The sequence below is a fragment of the Nansenia antarctica genome, assembly GCF_963989245.1.
Source record: "Nansenia antarctica genome assembly, chromosome: 14".
In the NCBI taxonomy this organism is placed as follows: Eukaryota; Metazoa; Chordata; class Actinopteri; order Argentiniformes; family Microstomatidae; genus Nansenia; species Nansenia antarctica.
In genome coordinates this window covers 11,434,237-11,459,883 of record NC_137684.1, presented here as the reverse complement: position 1 = coordinate 11,459,883, position 25,647 = coordinate 11,434,237, and the positions used below count along the sequence as shown (strand labels likewise).

The 25,647-nt window shown below is 46.3% G+C and overlaps 1 protein-coding gene across 1 annotated transcript; it reads right to left on the bottom strand.

Moving 5' to 3' along the window:
- Positions 1 to 400: 400 nt before the first annotated feature.
- Positions 401 to 25,247, bottom strand: LOC308169838 (uncharacterized protein; the record flags this gene model as incomplete). Its single annotated transcript, XM_080544579.1, has 9 exons — positions 401 to 420; positions 5,614 to 5,758; positions 5,887 to 5,968; positions 6,215 to 6,318; positions 6,434 to 7,232; positions 7,315 to 7,328; positions 8,676 to 8,783; positions 9,013 to 9,170; positions 23,753 to 25,247. Coding segments are annotated over 9 exons (2,925 nt in total), but the record flags the coding sequence as incomplete, so codon positions are not given.
- Between the last annotated feature and the right edge of the window lie 400 nt (positions 25,248 to 25,647).

Genomic DNA, 25,647 nt, shown 5'->3' with positions numbered 1-25,647 from the left:
CCTGCAGCTGCGCCAGGTGGGCGAGCACATGTCCCAGGGGCGACTCCATGCCCCCGCCTGTCTGTTCTCTGGTGTTTTCGGGTCCGCCTCTCCTCTGTGCCCCACGTTGGGTGCCACTGTAACAGGTTTCGGCCACAGAGGGAGACAGACAATAGGCTGGGTAGTTTCTACAAGCGGGTTTTTATTATGAGAGCAGCTGTTCTGGAGTTTCCGTCAGGCTGAGCCTTGCTCCAGCGAGGACGTCTCGGCCCGCTTCTAGTCCGACCCTTTCGGTCGCGGCTCTCCGGCAGCGCTCGTCCGTCCCTCGCTCCCTGACACTCCGCTGCTTCTCCGTCTTAGTATCCCCGCTTCTGGTACCCTCGTTCTGGTCACTGGTTTCGTTCGCTACTCCGTTCTCGGGCTACTCCGTCCGACCCCCTTCTGGGGAACAAAGCCACACGTTAAGAGCGCGCGTTGATGAGGATCTAATTGGCATCAGCCGATGCCAATCGGACCCTGATGAGGATCCGATTGGCACCAGCCGATGCCCATCGGACCCTCATCCCTTCACCAACTGTCCTATAGCTCCCCCTGCCGGTCGGAACGCGTCATGTTCCCCACACATAGCAATATGAGTAGTTACTTACTTCAGTACTTGGTGTTCGGCTTGTGCTTGGTTGGTCCTGCAAAAAAGTTGTTGGGTTTTACATAATTTAAAGAATGCAGACACATCCACAACTTTCCACATTAAATGGTTTTACCTCTGCCACTTCCGTAAAGGCTGAAATGGTGTCCTCCTCCAGCGCCCTATATGTGCTGGGGCCATCTGCCTGCAAATACAAAACACTGCAGTTAAAGCAAAAGAAAGAATTGCATAAGATGCATGGTATTTTTGCTAAGCAAGGACGACTCACACATAGGTCATCTTCTAGGTCTTGAGGAGGATCAATAAGTGTAATGATGTTTCTCTTCACTGAAAGATAAAGACTCATTCGTTTTTGCCATTTAGAGACTGATCTGTTGAGGAAGAGTAGTAGATAATACCTTGCACATATTGAGGCACGTTGCCTTGGGGAGGGACGTCTGATGAGGCCCCCCCCCTCTATTCCCTCAATCATAGGTCGGCCCCGGTTTTGGCCGAGGACTCGCACCAGTGGCAGCGGCGTCAGCCAGTGTTTTTGTCGCTAAAAAGGTACATATTTCCAGATCAACAACTACTTGACCAAGGACATTTCACATTTCGTTATAGGCTACTTACCACTCTGGAAAATGTTTTAATATTTTATTTTGACCTGCTGACAGGTGCGAACCTCGCCATTGGGATGGCTCCTGTTGAGATGTAAAATAATAATTAATATAAGCCTAGGGTTACTACATTTCACATTTACACGACATGTTTGCCTTTAGCAGAAACCTTCATCCAAAGTGACACATACATTTCTCTAAATAAGTGAATCATCCATCCATCAGTAATCATGAGAAGAAGTAATCTATGCCAAGACAGTCTATGGTCATTGGCAGTTACAATGCTAGAAGAACATCATTACTACACTGCGTTCCAAATTATTATGCAAATTATATTTTTCTCTGATTTTCCTAAATAGTCGATGCAAATGACAATCTGTATACTTTTCAAGTCATCAACCGTTAGAGTATAATTCAAATGTTAATGAACAAACCTCCCAATGATAACAGTATTTTTTTTTTAAATAAAAAACTCAAAATGCACTGTTCCAAATTATTATGCACAACAGAGTTTCAAAACATTTTATAGGTTGTAAAGAACTAAAAATGGTAATTTGATGAATTTGCAGCATTAGGAGGTCATATTTACTGAAATCAAAAGCTATTTCAAACAAAAACATCTTAACAGGCCAAGTTACATGTTAACATAGGACCCCTTCTTTGATATCACCTTCACAATTCTTGCATCCATTGAACTTGTGAGTTTTTGGAGAGTTTCTGCTTGAATTTCTTTGCAGGATGTCAGAATAGCCTCCCAGAGCTGCTGTTTTGATGTGAACTGCCTCCCACCCTCATAGATATTTTGCTTGAGGATACTCCAAAGGTTCTCAATAGGGTTGAGGTCAGGGGAAGATGGGGGCCACACCATGAGTTTCTCTCCTTTTATGCCTATAGCAGCCAATGACACAGAGGTATTCTTTAAAGCATGAGATGGTGCATTGTCATGCATGAAGATGATTTTGCTACGGAAGGCACGGTTCTTCTTTTGTTCTTTTTTTTGACCACAGAAGAAAGTGGTCAGTCAGAAACTCTACATACTTTGCCAAGGTCATTTTCACACCTTCAGGGACCTTAAAAGGGCCTACCAGCTCTCTCCCTGTGATTCCGGCCCAAAACATGACTCTGCCACCTCCTTGCTGACGTCGCAGCCTTGTTGGGACATGGTGGCCATCCACCAACCATCCACTACTCCATCCATCTCGACCATCCAGGGTTGCACGGCACTCATCAGTAAACAAGACTGTTTGGAAATTAGTCTTCATGTATTTCTGAGCCCACTGCAACCGTTTCTGCTTGTGAGCATTGGTTAGGGGTGACCGAATAGTAGATTTACGCACAACTGCAAACCTCTGGAGGATCCTACACCTTGAGGTTCGCGGGACTCCAGAGGCACCAGTGGCTTCAAATACCTGTTTGCTGCTTTTTAATGGCATTTTAGCGGCTGCTCTCCTAATCAGATGAATTTGTCTGGCAGAAACCTTCCTCTTTATGCCTTTATCTGCACGAACCCGTCTGTGCTCTGATTCAGCCACAAATCTCTTCACAGTACGATGATCACGCTTAAGTTTTCGTGAAATATCTAATGTTTTCATACCTTGTCCAAGGTATGGCACTATTTGACGCTTTTTGGCAGCAGAGAGATCCTTTTTCTTTCCCATATTGCTTGAAACCTGCGGCCTGCCTAATAATGTGGAACGTCCTCCTTAAGTAGTTTGGGCTTACCTGGCAAAAATGATCACAGGTGTCTGAGATTGATTTCAATGATCCAAAGAGCCCTGAAACACAATACCATCCATGAGTTAAATTGGAAAAAACTCAATTAAATGTTTATGACACTTAAATGCAATTTGCATAATAATTTGGAACGAGGTGTAGGTGAGAAAGGCTTCAAACACCTCACCCATTTAGACTAATTGAGAGTAAATGCATTGTAGTTATGTCAGTTGTGGTAAGTGCGTCTACACCATTTTAAACATAATATTATTATGTCATAATTATATCTGATATTATTATATTATATATTATTGAGACTGATAAGATCACAGTAGTGAATGTTCATTTATTACAAGATGACAATAAAACAATAGGTAGGCTATATCACTTACGCATTTAACCCGTCCGCAATTCTTTGCCACGCCATCTCCCTGGCTTTATTCACAACGGCAGTGCTGCCTTTGCGAGAGATGATGGGCCTTTCCTTGTCATATAGATCAACAATTAACAGTTGCTCTGCCTTACTGAAAGAGCAGGCGTGAGGGCTTTTTTCAGTTTTTTTTGCCATTGTATCTTCATTTCGACAATCGGCTCTTCTGGGCTCTTTATATCTTCGGCCACGCGCCCATATCGAGGATTTCTAAGCCGGTGTTCTGTGAACACTGATGACACAAGGCTGATCCTCGTTCGAGGAATCACCTGAGGCTTGAATTCCAATCCTAAGTTGCCTGATCGAGGCATTTATTTTTATCGCAGATGTACTAATCAACGTTCGTGGAATACCCCCCAGGTCCATAGCCCTGAGAAGGTTCTCTCTTGTGTATGGTTGGCGGTCATACACCTTCCACCTCCATGACGAGAACAACTCCTCTATGGGGTTGAGGAAAGGTGAGTAGGGTGGCAGACAGGCATTGAGGAATTGTTGGTTGATGTTAAACCACTCTAATCTGGTTCGTTCGATGGAAACGAACATTGTCCCAAATGATAACATAAATGGGATGATGTTCAGGCCCAGGATTCTGTTGCTAGCGGTCCAGGAGGATGTCTCGTAGCTCTGCCAGGAAGGTGAGGAGACGTTGGGTGTTGTATGAGCCAAGGACAGTATGCCGGTGGACAAGCCCCCTCTGAACTCATAATAATAATAATAATTCATTAGATTTATATAGCGCTTTTCCGAGGCTCAAAGACGCTGACAATATGGGAAAAACGGAAAACACAGAAACAACAAGCAACAGATAACATGAGCACATAGAACACAGAGTTAACGAACGGGGAAGGGGAGGTTGTATGCATGTCCATGGGGGGAGGGGGGTGGCAGGGTTAGGGGAGATGGTTAGGGATAGGGCAGGTTGTATGCATGTCCCGGGGGGGGGCGGGGGTGGCAGGGATGGGGGAGATGGCTAGGGGTAGGGGAGGCTGTAGGCGTGGGAGAACAGGTAGGTTTTGAGGTGGGATTTAAAAGTGAGGAGTGAGGGTGAGTCTCTGAGTGGTTGAGGGAGAGAGTTCCAGAGGCGGGGTGCGGCTCGTGAAAAGGCACGGTGACCGAAGCCTTTGAGTTTTGAGGGTGGGACAGTGAGGGGAACAATGGATGAGGATCGGAGGGTACGGGTAGGGCGGTGGGGGAGAAGGAGGTCAGTCAGGTAAGGGGGGGCCAGGCTATGGAGGGCTTTGTATGTGAGGATGAGGACTTTGAATTGTATACGTTCTTTGATGGGGAGCCAGTGGAGAGAGTGGAGGACAGGAGTGATGTGGTCACGGGAGCGGGTGTTTGAGAGGAGGCGTGCAGCAGAGTTTTGGACCATCTGGAGTCTATGGAGGGAGCGGGAGGTGATGCCGGTGAGTAGGGAGTTGCAGTAGTCGAGGCGGGAGGAGATGAAGGCGTGGATGAGGGATTCAGCAGCGGGGGGGGAGAGGCAGTGCCTGATTTTTGCAATGTTTCGGAGGTGGAAGTAGGATGTCTTGACAATGGAACTGACGTGGGGATCGAATGAGAGGGTGGGGTCCAGAATGAAGCTGAGGTTGCGAGCCAGGGGGGAGGGGGTGATGGTAGTGTCGTCAATGGTGAGTGTGATGGGTCCGGTTTTATCGAGGGTGGATTTGGTGCCGATGAGGATGACTTCGGTCTTTTCACTGTTCAGTTTGAGGAAGTTGTGTGTGAGCCAGGTTTTTATTGCGGAGATGCAGGTTTCGATGTGAGTGAGGGGTGGGTTCTGGGTGGAGTTTGTGGTGATGTAAATATGTGTGTCATCAGCGTAGCAGTGGAAGTCCAGGTTGAATTGGCGGATGATGTGACCGAGGGGGAGTGTGTAGCAGAGGAAGAGCAGGGGGCCGAGGACTGAGCCTTGTGGGACCCCCTGTGTGACAGAGGAGGAGGAGGAGGTGTGACCGGAGACAGAGATGAACTGGTGTCTGTTGGTGAGGAAGGAGGTGAGCCAGTCCAGGGCGGTGCCCTCAACACCCAGTTGGCGCAGCCTTTGAAGGAGGATAGAGTGGGACACTGTGTCGAAGGCTGCGCTCAGGTCTAGTAGAACTAGGATGTCTAGGGCACCTGAGTCTGCAGAGGTGAGGAGATCGTTGACTACTTTGACCAGGGCTGTTTCAGTGCTGTGATGTGGGCGGAAGCCAGATTGAAGGGGTTCATACAGTTTGTCTCATGGCAGCACAGAGTGATGTTACCCCCGCGTTGGCCAGGAACCTCAACGATAGCTCTTTGGCCAATGATGTTACGGCCTCTTCGCCTTCGTTTCATGAGGTTGAACCCACCCTCATCCAGGAAGATGTACTCATGAGGTCTGGCCATCGAGTCCAACCGGAATATCCTCTGTGAAAATGTTCAGGTGTTCAGAACAACAGTCAATACAGTAGCACAGTATTGTACAGTAGTACTGTAGGCCACTGAGCAACACAGTATGTGCACCCACTGTACTGTGAACATGGATGTATACTTACTTGCACATACTCGTAACGCAGGTCTTTGATTTGATCAGAGTTGCGCTCAAAGGGTACCCTATTGGCCTGCTTCATGCGCACCCTTTGGCGCCGGAGAACTCTATTGTCTATTGTGGCCAAGCTGACATTGTCAGCAATGACTCTGTCCCTGATTTCTCAGAGTCTGATGGTGTTGTTCTCCCGTACCATATCCACAATGAGGGTTTCTTGTGCTGGTGTAAATATAGCAACCCTCCCACCTCCATGTGGCATTCTTTCAACTCTAGAGAAACAAACATGCATTACAGTACTGACTTGTATGTACTTGTACCTGTCGACTTGTATGTACCTGTCGGCAGAACCGGAGGGCGCCGACAGGTACAGCACCAGGCGGTCGGCCCCCTCCACCCGCTGGGTCAGCACCGCTCCCAGCCCCCTATCCGATGCTTCCGTCTGCAGGGAGAAAGGGATGTTAAAATCGGCAGCATGCAGGACAGTTTTTCCACAGAGAGCAGCTTTAATACCCTCAAACCAGCAGCGCCTGGCACGTACCCCGCTGCATCCTTACCAGGATGCGGTACGTCTCGCCTGGGTCCTGGGAAGGGGTGACTGCGTCGGCGATGCGGACAACCCGGCCGACCTCCATAGCCGTGCACTCCCGACGGAAGTGGCCCGGGCGGCGGGGAGCTGGGACCGGGACCGCGGCGGGGCCCGCCGCCCCCAGGTCTGGAGAGGGCAGGTGGTTCTCGGCGGTGGCGAGGTCGGCGGGCCGGTGGTAGGCCACCCAGGCAGAGGTCCGCGCCGGCAGGCCCCCCCACGAACCTCTCCAGGCCGAGCCTGGTCCAGCAGCCGCTGGCCGTACAGGAATGGCCTCCAGGGTCAGGCGCGGGTGCTCCTCCGGGCTCAGCCCGAGCCGGTTCCGGATGGCCCTGACCACCGTTGTGTAGTTGGCTTGGCCGACCGCCGGGAGGCTATGCAGCGCGAGCTGCGCCTCTCCGGTCAGCAGGGGCCGGAGCTGGTGGGCCCACTCCTCCTCCAGCCACCCGCTGCTCCGGGCCACCCCCTCGAACGTCTCGAGGTAGGCCTCCGGGTCGTCCCCCTCTGTCATCCGCTGCATACGGATCCGGGTCCCGCCGCCTGCCACGCCGCGGTCCCCGTTCCCCTCCCGGCCGCGGATGAGGGCTCGGAGGTCTGCCCGGTCCTCGGCCTGGGCGCGCGCCATGTCCACGAGCGCCTCGTGGCTGACCCGCTGCATAGCTGCCTGCTGTTCTTGCAATTGCGCCAGGTGGACCAAGATGTGCCCCAGGGGTGACTCCATGACCACGCCCACCCGTCCGACTCTCCTCTGTGCCTCACGTCGGGCGCCACTGTAACGAGTTCAGTGCACAGAGGGAGCCGGACACCAGGGATGCGTGTTTGAGGAAGCGTGTTTTTATTTGTTACCCTCACGGGTTCTCGTTCTCCTGCACACCAAACAATAAACACGTCGTTAGAATAACTTTAAACAATAAACCGGAGCTGCTTGTTTTTGCGCCATCATTTAGGAAGACTAAACTTTTCTCATCTAACATCTTGGAGAATTGAAGAAGTCCTGCAGGAATATGTTTCTAAAGTAGGCCTACTGACTATTTGCCTGCCAGTACCCTAAGGGAAGATGTGCTTTACAATGTTCTGGAAAATAACTTAATTCCTAAGAAGTGATTCTATTAAAAAGAGGGAACTGTTTGTACAAAAGATGTAAACATGATACATGATGTACTGTGCGATTTTACTACAAGAAACATTTGGTAAAATGCATTCCATTCATAACCTACCTATTTTACTTTTTGGGAGAAGAGAGATTTCAGAAATATTACTGTAAATAATAAATGAAGTTATTGTACGTGAACAAGACTACTTTGTTTTTGATGAGAATGAGAATGATGAATCCTATTTGGTAAAAGCAATTTATTTTCAATAACGCAACAGCTTTACTCTTGAATCACTTTTTTTTAAAGACCGCATGTAGAACTTCACATACATGCCTTTCAACAGTACACATTATTTAGCTAAGAACAATGATTAAAGACTTTGTAGAACTTTTTATCAAAATGATAGTTTTGTCTTAGTACTGGATATTAGAAAGTATCCATATAAACCCTTCCTCACATATAAGGCCGGTTTCGCAAACAAGGCTTAAGCCTAGTCCTGGACTGAATCACACTTTCAATGTAAAAGCTCTGAAGATGCTTTTTAGTCTAGGATTAGTCTTGAGCCTTTTGTCTGTGAAACCGGCCCAGTCTCTCTTTATAAAACGTGAAACAGTAAAACACGTACATCACACACATCTGGAATAAACTTCATATTGCACATATCTAGTCTAAGATGTCTTTTTGGGATTTTAAGTCAAACTTGAAGCTTTGGTCGATAGTTCAACTAACATTGTCCATTCGTGACATTACGAATTATACGGTTCTATCTCCATTTTTGTCAAAATTGAGTGTTTTACATAATCTGATCCATTAGGTGTTTATTAATGCCTGTGTGGTGTTATTTTTAAAATGTTGACATTTTTGAGTTAGTAATTAATCAAATACAAAGGTTCCATCTCACAAAACATACAAACTTTGACGCTCAATATCTCTGAACTACCCTAAACGGAGATAGAACCGTATCATTCTAAGCTCACGCAATGGACTGGATGAACACTACTTTCTTGGTAACAGGTCAGACAAAGCTTCAATCGGTCTGTCTGGAGCGAACATCTACCAGTGAACAACAGACCCACATCTCGAGGATCCTCACACACTCACTCAGAGGATGTTTATCACCAACGGCAGGTCTTGGTATTTGATGAGGTAGTACGGGTAGCACTGGCACCTATCGAAGACGGAGGGGTCGGGCAGGTGATCCACGCAGGAGTCGTACAGGTCGTAATCCTTCTTGGGGTGGAGGGCGGAGGTACCTGGTCTTCCCCACGCTCCCCTTTCCCACCAGCACCTTGGCCAGGAACATGTGTCTGACTTTGCTGACATCTGACACCATGGCGTAGCTGTTGGAGTAGGAGATTGGGCCATTCTCTTCCCTGCGAGTGTCATGACTCACTCTATATAACCTGTCCCTAACCAACGTAAAATATGGGGGAGCGAGCGCCGCATCTGGCCGTACCCGTGTACCATCAATTACCATCACTTGGTCGTCCACCTCGGGTGGAGGTGCCCCTGCCTCCTCCTGCCCCTCGGCAGCGTCGGCCACCCCCGCATCAGCGCAGAGCACGGCGCACGCTTCACATGTCCCTGACTGTCGTGCATGTGTAACCCGGCCAACTGGGGGCCTAAAATTACAAGGTGTGACAACGCCACCTTAGGACTTTCACCTAAAGAATCTAGTCATATGAACCAGGTAAGCCTGACGGGCTGATTATCATGAACAGGGATTCCCTTCTTGCAGGTACAGGCCACAGAATAGTCAGAGACCCGGTTTTAGAAAAGTATACAAAAGATCACTTTATTACAAATACATCTTTTAAAACACCCACGGTATAAATGGAGCTAGCCAGGTAGCATGAGACCCAACCGCTGGGAGCGACAGCCACTTAGTATCTAGTGGAACTGGAGAGTATACAGGGCACACAATAGTGGAGCACACAATAATAGCCTACTGTACTAGTAGCAATAGACAATAGCACACATTAGAAGATTCACTGGCAATGCCACACACAGCACTCTATATGAAACCACAAAATAAGTACATGCAAGAGGAAGTCACACACAACCACTCACTCCAGTGCTCCTTTAACTTAAAATGGGCGTGTCTACCCTACAGGGGTGGGCTAGCGGTACTACCACGTTAGCTGGACCAGACTACGGGGCGGAGCATGAATAAAATACAAACATTTCAAAATAATTCAAAACAATTCAAAAGGTTCAAGGGGAACTAAAACTGTTGTCATACAAAATCCTAACCAAGCAAAGCAGCAGTGACAATGGCTATAAGCTGTAGTTCTGTTCTGTTCTGTAAAGAAAGACATCCAATAATACAGACATTAGCCAATTAGACATCACATAAACATAATACATTGATACGGATATTTACAGAGAACATGTCACTTTACAGGTTGTCAATATTAGTTTGTGTGTTTAGAACACATTACCTTGGCTGTAGCCTATCAATGCCCGCAACCAGACGGCTCTAAACGTGCCTTGAGCCAGGGAACAATAATGAACTCCCTCACAGGAGTAGACAGCTCAATAGCGGGGATATCTGCAATGCATGGATGTATATCAAACAAACATTAGCCTACTAAACCATGTGCACACTGCCGACTGGGAAACCCAGGGAGACGCTGCATACCTGTAGTCAGAATGTAGCCGTGTGTAATCAGTAGGAGTGGCCACAGCTGGTAAAAGTATAAAAGGCTCTTTAAAAACAGCAGGGTCCGATGGGATAGGATAGTACGATAAACTCTTGACCGGGGCTCCGCCCAGGGTTGACTCCAGACTGTACCCCGTCGCCTATGGGGAGGTCCGGCGCATCCTCACGACCCAGCGTGGCTCCAATCACTTAGCTGAGGACAGAAAAGAGTGACTCAGCAGGTTGCACGAGTGACAGGCAACCACACAGTCCACAGTCCATCAACTGGCTCTCAGCTATGCTAGACAGTAGGGTTGGCCCTCAACCTCCAAAGTAAGCAAACAAAAAGTCACTTCACTTTGTGAAGGGCGCTGGCTAGACCCTCCCAAGTTTCCCAACAGGCCTCTGGAATCACAACCCCCAGTGGTCAGACACGGACAGCTCCGTTGGTGGCCAGTCGTCCCTCTGCTCGGGACCACAGCTCGGCGCCTGCACTGCAAAAAGTCAGCTCTCAAAAACAAGAAAAAAAGCTATAAAAATAGGGGAAATATTACTTAGAATAAGCAAAATGATCTGCCAACAGAACAGGAAAATTTCACTTGCCAAGATTGTCTTAAAACAAGTAAGAGATATCTTAAAACTGGTGCAGTCACAGAAAACAAGCTTATTGCCTTGATTTAAGATATTTAATCTTACTTAGATTTACTTTTTGCATTGTGGCGTGTATCAGGTGTTCTCTCGTTCCAACGTCGCAGGTCCCTCTGGTACTCGGCAGGTTTTCGTCTGGTGGTCGTCTAGTTGTCACTCTCTGTCTTGTTGTCGCTCTCTGTCTCGTTGTACTCCCTCGTCGTAACCCTCGTTCCCAAACCACTCTCCCCTCCTACTGTTTGCTGGTGCCTTAAATAGAGAGCAAAGGGGAACAGTGTCACTCCCAGTCCCCAATCACTGCTAACCAGCAGCGTGTGTATAGTTGAGGAGTAGGAACAACAGAAATGGTGCGCTTCTACCGCCAGGAGGGAAACAGAACACAAATAAAAAGGTTCTGTGTGAAGAGACAGCAACAAACAATGACAGGTTCTTTTCTTTGTTACCCCGTGACATCATTGCTGTTTGCACTTTATCGCAAGTGCTCTTTCAACATTGTCTCTATGGTCTTTCAGCTTCCTTTTCTGTTCTTTGCTCAAATTTTCGACCATATAATGGTCAGACAGCTGCTTCTCACTGTTGAGACAAAATGTTATAAAGAAGTGATTAATAAATAATTTATAAATAATGAATAATTAATAAAGAAACTCACATTCATCAGTGGTTGCAAACTGTCATGGAAATTGTATTAGCACTCTCCTCATGTTTCCAGCTTACCTCAAGTCATACTGTGGTCCACATGTATACATTTCCATGGCTTTCTCATTGGAAACACAGTTTACAGCTGCAATGGCGTGGACTGTTGCCTGTGTCATGCAGTGATTAAAGCCACACGTTTACCAGTTATAGTAAAATGTAGACATCTAAGAAGGTTGTGCCATGTTGCATGTGACAACTAAGCAAGACCTGATATGAGCAAATGGCATTATAAGATCCTACTGGATATTGACCATGAGTTAAAGTGTGACATATGTTATAATATGAAATATGTAGTCTATAAATAAATAAAAAGTGTCAGTGAATTGTCACCTCTGGCAGAAGCACATCAATGACGAATGCCACCGGATCAGCCAATGTTGTCTGTGTTTTTTTTTACCACTCCTGAGAGGAAGTTAACTAGTCTGTCCATTTGGTCATCATCGTCAAAGAAGATGACGCCTGTGGCCTTCTTTTTTGCCCAAAGAGACTTGACTTGTCCTGCCATGATTGCCTGCAAATATATAGTTTGTTGGGAGGATGCTCTTGTAGAATCACTACACAAATATAAAACATTTCACTTTCATTATTTATATTATGCTTAAATGTGTCACTTTACTTAGACATTTCAGTTGCAAACTCACTTCAAGATGTTGCAGTAAGCCTTTGCTGAGTGATGAAATCCACTAACAAGTCATTGGTCACTCTTCGTTGGTGTTGGGCTTGTTGAGCCCTTTCCTAAAATGTAATAATACAGTGCTTAACCATGTTACAATGAAAAGGTGCAGTTAAGTACTGAATGAGTCACTTTCTTTCCTTGATCATTTGCACTTCCTTACTTACCTCAAGTGTCTTGATAGAAAGTGTGGTTTCACTATCCAGGCTTCTGACATCTTTGTCCATGGTAACATCACTTTCCTAAATGGATACACACATAAGCATGACTGTGTACAGCTGTGAATGGTGGATAGTATGTTTGTATGCAATAAACTTCATTCACACTAACCAATTCTTTAGGAGGAAAGCTGTAAGGCCTCTTGAAGTACGCGTGGTCCTCGTCAGTGTCCAGTGGCATCTGTACAGAGTCCACCATTATTGCCAGTATGTTTTACATGAAAGGGTTAACTACTTCAAAAAGAGATCCAGGCTGGATTCAGAATGACACAGTACCACTAAACATATTACATGTGCCATAAAGTTGCATGGAGGAGTATGTGTTTTAGGAGCAGTAGCCCATTCAGAAACAGGCACACGGTCATAGATACTTAGTGAGAGATGCACTGACCATGGTGTTGCTTGCATGCCTCCTTTTAAGATTTGAATAGGTCCTGAATACAGGTGGGACACTGTCGTGAAGAGTCGCTCTGCCTTCCTCACTAAAGTGAGCAAACTTCCTTCCAAATCTGAAATTAACACACATTCTCTTCACCGGAAGGTTGAATTGTAGGGCCAGGTGTTACCCCAAAGTCCTCTTGATAATAAATGTACAAATACAATTATTATTTTTGTAGCACTGCAGCATACCCTTCCAGCCCAAGGTTTTCCACCAGGACAATACACCACCACCTTCTCAGGAGAGACATGTCATCCTAAAGATAGAGCAGTTACTCAATTTGCATTCAAAGTCTTATAGCATATTGATATAAACATTCGTACCACTGCTGCTTCAGAACCACTTCACACCATGCAAGTCGGTCGATCATGCTTATTTGCAAAAGTTCAATGAGGAGGATTTCTCTGTGTCTCTCTTTCCTTGTGTTGGAAATGTGTCTATTTAAGTCCACTCCAGCTTTCGGGAAGCCAATCCTTTCTGAATGTTGGACAAACAATCAGTACATAATGCATGCATTGCCACAATGCCTCCTGATTGAACACAAGTCTTTAGAAATGGCAGTAACATTAGACAGGTCAGGGGACCGCCAGGACACACATCATAGGCAGGTCAGGGGACCGCCAGGACAAACATCATAGGCAGGTCAGGGGACCGCCAGGACAAAGTTCATAGGCAGGTCAGGGGACCGCCAGGACACACATCATAGGCAGGTCAGGGGACCGCCAGGACAAAGTTCATAGGCAGGTCAGGGGACCGCCAGGACACACATCATAGGCAGGTCAGGGGACCGCCAGGACACACATCATAGGCAGGTCAGGGGACCGCCAGGACAAAGTTCATAGGCAGGTCAGGGGACCGCCAGGACAAAGTTCATAGGCAGGTCAGGGGACCTTTAGGACACACATCATAGGCAGGTCAGGGGACCGCCAGGACAAACATCATAGGCAGGTCAGGGGACCGCCAGGACAAAGTTCATAGGCAGGTCAGGGGACCGCCAGGCAGGTCAGGGGAACGTGACTGCCAGAGCAAAAAATATTTGGGGCAACCTTAATAGTGTTCTGTAGGCTTCAGAGGTGAATCCCCTTGGAGTTTTGAAATACTGCGAATCTAGAAAGAAATGTTCTTTCTGGTGTGGCCTCATTACCTACAGGGAATAACGCATTCTGGACAATAAGCAAAAAGGACACTTTGGGGGTAATACAATAGACACAAACTCACAAGCAAATGGTATGAAGGTTAAAGCTGAGAAATGCTCAACTACATTGTATGTCTTTATAATCTACTACTGTGGATGTCATATGTTGCATATAAAGTTATGCTCTGTATATATATATATGGGTACACTTACACACAGGACAAATTGGCCTGGAACCCACAGTGGAAGGATAAGGGCATCCTTCTGATCAGCATGTTCCTGTTCAAAACCATGTACTGCATTTATCATTTTTATCCAACACTTAAGGCAGTCAGCTAGAGTTCCAAAGGCTGCGGGTTCGAGACTTGATTTAATTTAACGTTTTTTTTTACATTTAACCGAAGCCTTCATGCAAATTGATTTACAATATATATATATATCTGTCTAAGTGAATCATCTATCCATCAGAAAGGATTCCATCAGAATCCATTACTCAGAAAGGCTTCAAACACCATTGTAATCATGTCAGTTCTTGTAAATTAGCCTGCACCATCATTTTATAGCCTATATCAGGGGTCGGCAACAGGCAGCCCGTGGGCCATTGCTGGCCCATCACCAATAATATTTGGCCCAGCAGATTATTTTGAGAATCCACTTTTTTTCTTTTTTACAATATCGGACCGACAATCCCACATATAGCGCCTATAATGTCCGAATAGAGAATCGACCTCCACCTGAATAATGCGTATTGTACTTTTATCCATGTTGAGAGTGAATGACACAGGGACAGACAATCAGGCAGCAAAGCGCACTGACGCTGAACCCCTCATGGTGAATCATAAGTAGGTGGACAACACGTGGTGCTGAAATAGCCGACATGCGGTGTGTGGTTTGAAAGAAATAACACAAGCTCAGTAAACCATTAAAACGCAATGTTTACGTATATGTGACTGCAACACACATATGAACAGTAACAAAGCAAATTCAGTTTAATTTTCTGAAAAACATTGACAACAAAATCGGCGCAAACAAAAAGCAGAATCTGCTTGATCTTGGAGGGCGAGGGGTGGTGGTGCATAGGCCTACTATACGCTCCTGAAACGACAGAGCAAACACGCTATTAGGGATAATAATTACAATGAGCCATTCATTCAAAATATACAAAATACAATTAGGTTATTAAATACAATAACGACAGGCTTGGTACTCACTTAATGTGAAAAGTGGCATCTCCCATCGGTTTTTGCCGATATCTTGCTTGATATCTGGTGATATGGACGTCACTTTAATCCGCAGGCAGTTCTCAAGGTTTTTATGCATCAATCGATTCCTCTCGTGCGTCTTTATCACATTCATCGAAAAGGACGACTCGCATGTATAGAAAGGGAACATTGTGAGCACGTAAAATGTGAGTCTCACAACGGCTTTGCATTGATGAAACCAGGTAGGATGAACGTATAGTTCACTGTCCATTCCTCTTTAAATGCCCTGTTTTCACCGTCAACTTTCCTCTTTAGACCTTTGAAGAGTGACATTATGTTTATCTTGCTAGCTAGCAGGTTAAATGTTTAGCTAACTTCACCAGACACGCAAACAACCAATCCAATAATAATGTGACCTTGTCTGGGAGGAGGGGGGAATAAATATCAGAACAAAAGTATGTTAAATAATCATTAGAATAAGTTAGGCTGCGCTACATCGTCAGTCCACACATTTATTATTCAAAAATATGGAAAAGGGTGAAACTACGTTTCAACGTTGTTGAGAATCATAACACAAACTCGCTAGTCAAGCCAAAATACTGCAACGTAATGGATTGGACTGCTACCTAGTTAACTATAACACTACTTTACATTGTTAGCAGGCTCACAAAACAAGCTGTGTTAGTTGACTAGCGATGTGTACATCTTTCTAAAGAAAAGTCAAAGCATTAGAACGTCACATTTTTTAACAATCAATTACTTAACTTAGCCTTTGATTATGTTCGGGCCCGCCATCTAGTGGCTCAATTTTTGGGGGGCCCGAGGCCAAACTAAGTTGCCGACCCCTGGCCTATATACTTGTTTAGATGAGATTTTAGATTAGATTCAGACAACGAAATGCAATAAAAAGTGTGTCTGGAGGGATTTGAACCACCGTCTTAAAATGACGAATAAATACCATGGCAGCGGTCAATACCACTAGGCCATCGTGACGATATGACGGTTTGTAGCCTGCTGCTGATATCACCACAGTAGTAAATATTATTTTATTAAAATATGAACATATAACAATAACTGGGGCTAGTATGACCTACGCATTTAATCTGTGAGCAATTTCTTGCCAAACCATTTCCCTCGCCTTGTTAATTGCGGCAGTATTACACTATTTTACATCTTATTTTTCGTCTTCATAAAGATCAATCTTCATTTCGACAGTTCGACTCTTCGGGGCTCTTTATGCCTGCGTGCACGCGCCCATATCAAGGATTTCTAAGCCGGTGTTCTATGAACACTCATGACACAAGCCTGATCCTCGTTCGAGGAATCACCTGAGGCTTGAATTCCAATCTCGAGTTGCCTGATCGCGGCATTTATTTTTATCGCCGATATACTAATCAACGTTCGTGGAATACCCCCCTGGCCGATAGCTAATAATGCAATAATAAAGAGCAAGACTTGCATGAACCTTACACACGCACACACACATATACAGTGGGGGAAATAAGTATTTGATCCCCTGCTGATTTTGTACGTTTGCACACTTACAAAGAAATGAACAATCTGAACGAATGAATGAATGAATGAATGGTCTTTATTGTCATTGATATAGTACAGGTACCAAACAACGACATTTGGGAGGGGGGGCTCCCCTGGTGCGAGGAAAGAAAAAAAAACTAAAAAACTTACAAAGAAATGAACAAATCACTTTAACAGTGAAAGTCTGAATACCAACAAATCCCGAAAAAACACATTATATAAAAGTCGTTTCTTGTAGTTGGTCACAGGTTTGTGCACATCTCAGGAGAGATGTTGGTCCACTCCTCTTTGCAGATCCGGAGGGGAGAGGGACGGAGGAGAGAGAGAGAGGGACGGAGGGGAGAGAGAGAGAGAATGTGTAGCCATTATTTAACTGCCCCCCACACACAATCCACTAACCTACCCGTGTGCATTTGTGTGTCTATGACTTAGTGTGTAGGGGAGTGTGTGCGTTTTTGTGTGTGTGTGTGTGTGTGTGTGTGTGTGTGAGAGAGAGTGTGAGAGTGTGAGAGAGAGAATGACAGTGTGGGATAACTGTGTGTTTTTGTGCGTGTGATACTTTGTTGGTCTGTGGTGAGCCTCATGTGAGGGAGAGAATGACAGTATGAGGAAGAGTGTGTTTGTTTTAGTGTGAGACTGTGTTGGTTTGTGTGTGTATATCTCTCGCACACTCTGCATAACAAACCAACTAACCATAACCTACCAATTAACAACCATAACATACCAACTAACAACCATAACACCAATTAACAAAGCTGAGGTCAAGTTTCCTACTCTCGTGTGTCTCCACCTCCCTTCCTCTCTGGTGCATGCTTAAGGTGCTCTGAAGCGTAGTCTGACTGTGGGGAGCATGGCGCGTTCTGGCCTGTAGAGGGAGCCAGACTTTTGGTGGAGAGGGTTGACGGTCTGATTACGGACAGGTGTCAGTGATCAGACTCGTTCTCTTTCATATGGGAACGCCCCCTGCGTGACCTCATCAGAAGCTGAATTACACTGCGCCAGCCCATTGGCTGGCCCAGGCGACGCTTGTGTCACGAGGGACGGGACCCTCCGCCCATATAAAGCGTCCGGTAGTAGGAGGAGGCAGAGACACGCGGACACTGAAAGAGGAAGAGAGAGAGATAGAATAACTGTTATTATTTAGGAACCTCTTCAGCCCGTCAGTGGCGGGGCTGAATCTGTCAGGACAATACAAACTCATTGAGTACACCGTTCCTCTGTGCCTAGAGACCTTTACACTGCCTTTCTCCTCAATTGTCCGCCTATATAAGGCTTACACACGGCGTCTGTCGTCATTCAAAAACCTCTTCTCGCTTCTCCACTTCCCCCAGTAGTAGGAGGAGGCAGAGACACGCGGCCACTGAGAGAGGAAGAGAGAGAGAGATAGAGATAGAATAACCTCTTCAGCCCGTCAGTGGCGGGGCTGAATCTGTCAGGACAATACAAACTCATTATTTAGGAACAAAAGGACAAAAATAATGATGAATGTTCAAAGCCCCTCGGCTGTCTACCTCCTACCTTCCTAGCTGACCACTCGCCCACAATAAACGTGCCCCTGCACGTTTTTTTCCCCCACATGGAGCTGTCTGCAAGGCACGCACACCTTTCAATCTAGTTTTGACTCCATAAGTGATCAGGCAGAATATTATAATTTGGCCTGACTCTAAAATATGACTTGCACTGTACTGGGTTACATGGTGTTATACAACACAGCTAGTTCTGTTTAATTATATCACTCTACTGCACAAATCAATCTAGCTACTGTGAAGCTTGCTATCAATTGGTAGCTAGTTAATAATGTGGCTGCATTTTCTAGACGGCAGTGTCCTCATAAAACTCATCTGCTACATTGCAAACATTTGCTTGCTAGCTAACATAGGACCACACTGTAGCTAGCTAGTCCTCTGCTTGCTAGCTAACCCACGCCGTAGCTAGCTAACACCACACTGTAGCTAGCTAGCCCAGCTTGCTAGCTAACACGTAGGCTTACTTGCGTTACGGCAAATGACACATTTCTCTCTATATAGCTATACCCTTTGAAAATACATAACTTTGTAAAGTTACTGATTTTCATTCATCTTGTTGCGGTCATATTTTGTGCTTGGTTACTCAGTTTACCTAACACTTAGTTTTGCATTTACAATTTAGAGTGTTAAACTATCAGCTTTAGAATCGTTTGGATACTGTCAAAACGTTAAAATAAAAGGTGCTCTACAAAGTTTTATTAAGTCCACCAAATATGCGAGCTTTAACAAGTTTGTTCACTAAACAGCGCATTGTCTCACCCAAAGCAGTTACATTTAAGAAACGTGACGATAAAGACACAAACTATTCACTGAAAATAAAAGAAAACAAACAAATCATTTGAGGATATATTTGCGACAGTGGTGAAAGTGTATTCCTAGCCTTGAATGTCCACTTTGATAAAGGTTAAACCAAACAATTCAACAATAGAGTACTTTTACTGCACAGCTGAGCCAGTGCGCCACACACGTCATCTCTACATCTCTTGCAACCTGCAACAGAAGCATAAAACATGTATTTTTTATATATTTGTCATTTTAATTACATATATATTAGCAGAAATAAAATTACAAAAATATATACAAATAAAAGATAAAATGCTTTGTACTCACCAAAACAACTGAATATTTGAACACAAAATCCATCCTCCTTTCTTTCCTCGAGACTTCAATTACTCTGTTGTACAGTTAATCTGTGCATTTCAGTTCCACCAATATGTCCTTTTCAATAGACATGGAGGCTAATGCTGAAAGCCAAGTCTGTCCAGTAGCATTTCTGGCATACATTTTAATTTGCTTTAAGGCTGAGAATGACCGCCTGATGGTCACTGCCACACATGCCAATGTTTTAAGCTGCCCCATGCTCTCACTCAGATGTTTCTGCTTCAGTGGGACTTCAGGGAGGAGATCAGTGGGACTTTCCCTTCAAAATCAGTCATGGCATTCATTACAGTTAGTTCTGTTTTTAGCCGGGACAGATCGAACAGTGTTCTGTGACTCTGTGTTAAGCTGGAGAAGGCTGTTTGAGGGAATTTCTTCCGGTAGGTCTGAAAGTGCTGGGGGTCGAGGAGGGAAAGAAACATGCATTTTTCGTGGTCTTGAAACCTATTCCGTATCTGGCAAATAATGATGTCCAGAATATTGCTGTAGAGTTGTTGGTAGTGTGCGCGACGGTCTCCTTGTGCTGTACGTGGGCCTCCGCGTGTGCTCGGACCACTTGAGATTTACATTTACATTTTTGGCATTTAGCAGACGCCTTATTCCAAAGCGACCTACATTTGAATACTAAGCATGTGAATCATCAGTCCACCATTCGTGGCAGGAAGAGTAATCTAGCTCAGGCCCGGGGCCATTGATAGAAGGAAAACCTTCTTCAATCACCTTCTTCTAAAACCATATTTTTTTTTTTATACTGGAGGAACAGAGAAACAGTACAAGGGGGGCAATAGAAGTTCTTAGGGACACAGTAGAGGGGAAAGCGGGTGTCTTTCGGAGACGTAGTGCTGAGGGGCAGAAGATGTCAGGAGGAGCAGTTAAGGTGTAACCTGAAGAGATGGAGGTCTTCAGTCTACGACGGAAGATGGGTAGTGACTTTGCCGTTCTGACAGCCGTGGGGAGCTCATTCCACCAGCGGGGAGCCAGTGTTGTGAAGAGACGGGCAGCACGACTGCTGTGCAGAGGTGGTGAGGCCAGTCGGCCAGCCGAGGTGGAGGAGCGGAGTGAGCGGGCAGGGGTTTGGGGGGTTACCATTTCCTTCAGGTAGGCAGGGGCTGTCCCTTTAGCTGCCTGGTATGCAAGCACCAGGGTCTTGAATCTGATGCGAGCTGCTATCGGGAGCCAGTGCAGGGTGCGAAGGAGAGGGGTGACATGCGAGTATTTGGGGAGGTTGAATACCAGCCGGGCAGCAGCATTCTGGATGAGCTGCAGAGGTCTAATGGCTGAAGCGGGGAGCCCAGCCAGGAGTACATTGCAGTAATCCAGGCGGGAGATGACCAGTGCCTGGGTCAAGAGTTGCGCTGCCTCTCTGGTAAGGAATGGTCGTATCCTTCTGATGTTGTAGAGGAAGAATCTGCAGGAGCGAGCCGTTGCTGCAATGTTCTCCGCACAGGATAGTCGGTTATCCGGGATCACTCCAAGGTTCTTGGCTGTCAGGGAGGGGGTTACAGTAGAGTTCTCCACTGTGATGGAGAAGTCTTGGAGAGGGCAGGCTTTCCCGGGGATGAAGAGGAGCTCGGTCTAGTTCACATTCTGATTCCTTCTATATTAAAAAAGACGAATATATAGGCTATATATTTCTTTTATTATGATATGATTTGACGCCGGCATGATGATGACTCCTAATGTGTAGGCTAGCCTATGCGAAACAGCGGCGGCAGGGTTGCCAGATGGGATTGACAATACAGCCTAACCAGTCTATTACCGCTAAACCCAGTAGCTCATTCGGCGATAACCCGGCCCATCTGGCAACCCTGCGCAGCGGGCCACCATAATAATAACTTGTATTTGTATAGGCTAGACGCGCTAGCGCTTTTAACCTGCAAACGTTGCAGCTCAAAGTGCACTAAGGCTGCCACGATTAGTCGACTAGTCACGACGACGTCGATTACCAAAATCGTCGCCGACATATTTGGTAATCGCCGTCGTCGCATGTTTTTTTGGAGCTGAATAAAGCTCATTCGTTTTTCTTCCCTGAAGCTGCCATTGGCTAGCGTCTCCCAGTGTCTTTGATGTACATGCGCAGTGTCGGTCATCCGGGGCACACGTGACGTCTCCGGAAAAACAAACTGAGAAATGGCGTCCCGTCCTCGTACCTCTAAAGTGTGGGAGCATTTCAACCACAACGTTGAAACAAAGAAAGTAAAATGTACAATTTCCAAAGCTGAACTCGCTTATCATGGCAGCACGTCCATGATGCTTGAGCATCTAAAAAGGAAGCACGTTGTGGATCTTGACGAGGAAAACGATGGCTCGTCTCGGTAAGCTAGTTAGCTTGTTATTGGCTAATGGCTAACGATATCGTTACGTTAAAAGCCTTCTTACATTATTTTACGTTATGTGCTGTAAAGTTGTCATCAAAGCGATACTTATCAAATAGCTAAAAATTTTGTCTTAACGTTACAGTGCTAAGAAGGCGCGTTCTTCTACTATGGATAGTTATCTTGTCAAGATGCCAACGTGCACACCCCAGCAAGCCACCGTCCTGACCGGATCAATCCTGAACATGCTGGTTAAGGATATGAGACCCTTGTCCATGGTTGCTGACGAAGGATTTAAAGAAATGATTAAGCAGTTCAACCCTGAATACCACGACAAATACCTCCCGGGCCGAGCACATTTCACCAAATTGATGGAAAATAAATATGATACAACCTTTCAGAAGGTATGTGTCTCTCTCCCCCCCCCCCCCCCACACACACACACAAATAGCAATTTCTATTTATGATTTAACACATTTCAAGAAGAAATAATATTAAGAGATTGCTGTCTGAGTGATCAATAATTAAACTTGGTTAAAGCATACATTAAAGCATAAATGGCAGCAATGTAATGTAAATAAAAAATTTCAACTGATATGTTGAATGTTTAACCTACTGTATAATTGTATTTGATATAACAACAAAATGAATGAATAAATAAATCTAAATCTTGATGCATAAACTGGCCACAAGATTGTTAATAAAATCTAACTGATCTGTTTAATGCTTACTGTACATTGTATGGGTCTTTTCATTTCAAAATGCTAACTAAAATCACCGCTGATGTCTTCTAAAGGAGACCCTCAAAACTGTCAAAGGCTCCCTCACCCTGACTGCTGATGTGTGGACTAGTCGTGCAACAGAGGCGTACCTTGGTGTGTCCTGCCATTTCCTCAGTGAAGATTGGCAAATGAAGAGCTTCAACCTTGCCACCATGCCTCTTCAGGAGAGGCATACAGGTGCAAACATAATGACATGGATGGAGGAGGTGGCAGAAGAGTTTGACATCTCGCCTGCCAAAATAAAAGCAGTAGTTCATGACAGTGGGTCCAACATGTTGGCAGCGATGCGAATAGCTGGAAGAAAAACATGGATGGGCCTCTATCCGCTGTGCTGGGCACACACTCCAGCTCATAGTTAACACTGCCCTCAAAGAGTCCACCATCAGCAGAGCGCTAGGTGCTGCAAGACAGTTAGTGGAGCACTTCAAGAGAAGCGAGCTAGCCAGTACACAACTGAAGATGAAACAGGAGCAGATGCACGTAACGAAAAATTCACTGATACAGGACGTCAGTACAAGATGGAACAGTACGTTCCACATGGTAGAGAGACTCCTGGAACAGCGCTGGCCTGTCACTGCCACTCTCTCAGATCCTGAGGTAACTCCAAGGGGCAAGCACTACTTATTTATTGACTCCATTGAAACAAGCCCAGATGGGGCTGCTGAATCCATGAGGGAAATAATACATAAAAACTCCCCAAATATATGTTTATTAGTGTCTCTGCAAGCCCAAGACAGTGTATGTGACATTTATAAAAGACAACGAGAGAGAGAGAGAGAGAGAGAGAGAGAGAGAGAGAGAGAGAGAGAGAGAGAGACAGTCAGACCGATAACAGAGACAGACAGCGATCTTGCCTCTACAAACAAGAAGGTATCCCAAAGTTGATGTTATACTGCACTGTATATGGAATGGAATGGAATGGAATGGACTATTTGTCATTGCTACAGTACAGGTACCAAACAACGAAATTTAGGAGGGGTGGCTCCCCTGGTGTTAGGAAAGGGATTTTTATTTTTTTATTTTTAGAAAAAGCACAAAATCACAAGGTAAGGTAAGGAGCTGGTTTACATAAATAAAGGCTATGTACACAATCCACTGTACTATACTGCACAGATAGTCAACTAGGGTTGTCATATTGCACAAAAGTATTTTTTCACGTTATTTTAAAGTGTCACAGTTTGCAGGCTTGAAATGTACATGTTTGTGCCTCAGCACTAGCTGCCATACAATCCGTCCGGACTACGGAGTTTTGGAACTCTATGGGCGGTGCTGAGTCGTACAGAGTGTCTGTATCGTGGGTGGGCTCTCCAGCCAGTGTGCAGGGGTTGGACAACGTTCCTGCTCCACAGTCACAGAAAAACCTATCATGCCGTATAAATTCCACATCATGCCCCTGGTGGCATTTCTTAATGCAGTTCACACAGATGGCATTTCTGTCTGTCGTATTGCAGGTGTGACACCTGTAAAAGTCGTGCATGGGGTAACTGGTGTAGCTGGAGATCTTGTAGAGACACTGCCCTCTGCTCACAGCCTTCTCTATGGCATCCTGGTTATTCATGATCTTATTATCTTTCATGGTGACGTTGACCCCCGAGGCGAGGAACAGGCCTCCAAAGCGGTTGTTGAAGATCTGGTTTCCCTCCAGCGTCGCCGTCGCGTGGTTGGTGATCTCGATGCCTGCTGCGAAGCCGTCGAAGATGCGGTTCTTTCGAAGCACCGGGTGGCTGTTGGTGCTGATCAGGACTCCGGCCTGGGCGTTCCTGAAGATGTCGTTCTCCTCCAGCAGACCTCTCCCTCCGTTGAAGATGCAGATTCCTCCGTCGTGGATCTTGTTGCGCCTCAGCGTGGGGTTGCTGTCCGTCTTGATCCACACCCCCGCCATGGCGTTGTCAAAGATCTCATTGTCCTCGATGAAGCCCAGACCTGAGTTGTAGACCAGAATGCCTCCATTCTGTCCTCCCCAGATCTTATTGCGTCTGATCTTCGGGTTGCTCCCCGTCCGTATCTGCACGCCGGAGTACATGTGATTATAGATGTCATTGTCCTCCAACACCCCGTGGCCGTTATCATAGAAATACACCCCCACCTGTTTGCCGCTGTGGATGCGGTTCCTGCGGAGGACAGGCGTGCTGCCGGTCGTCACCCAGACCCCCGCCAACGTGTTGCTGTACACCTCGTTCTCCTCGATCACCCCCTGGCCCTTCTCATGCACGTAGATGCCGCCATGCTGTCCGTCGTGGATCTTGTTGTGTCGTACGATGGGACAACTGTTGGTTCGGATCTGGATTCCCGCCAGAGCTTTGCCATAGATGTCGTTGCCCTCTATCAAGCCCCGGCCATCTCCAAATATGTACACGCCTCCTTGGTTCCCGTTAAAGATAGCGTTGCCCCGTATTGTGGGGTCGCTGTTGGAGGTGATCCACACTCCGGCAAAGTTGTTGGCATAGATCTTGTTCTCTATGAACTGTCCCCTTCCCTTCTCGTGGACGTAGATGCCTCCCGTCTGGCCGTGGTGGATCTCACAGCGCACCACGGTGGGGTTGGCGTACGCCTTCACCTCGAAGCCTGCTATGCGGTTCCTATGGATGTTACAGCTCTCAAAGTAACCCATGCCGTGGTCGAAGGTGAACACTCCCACGTCTCGACCATGGTGGATGTGGTTGCGTCTGATGATGGGGTTGCCGTGGTTTTTCACCCAGATACCCGCCGAACCGGGCGTAGAAGGTGTTCAGCTTTCCCGCCAGCAGGGGGTCGTCCTCTGCGGCTGTGAGCCTGTTGGCTCTGAAGTTTGTCATCTGCTGAACCCCCTGCCACATCCGCCTGGAGTCGTTGCTCAGGAGGCATTCCTCAATCTTCTCTCTGTGCTCTGCCTTGGCCGCTTTGATGCCGCGCTTTAGGTTGGCCCTGGTGGAGCTGTACAGCGGTGTGCTCTTCCCTGCGAAGAAGGCGTTGTCCCTCTCGTTGATCAGTTTTTGGACCTTCCCAGTCATCCATGGCTTCGTGTTGGGGTAGACCCGGACCCGTTTGTCCACGGTGACTGAGTTGGTGCAGTTCACTATGTGGTTCAGAACCGACGACGTGTACTGTTCCAGGTCCTCATGCTCATATTCCTGCCATAGGGT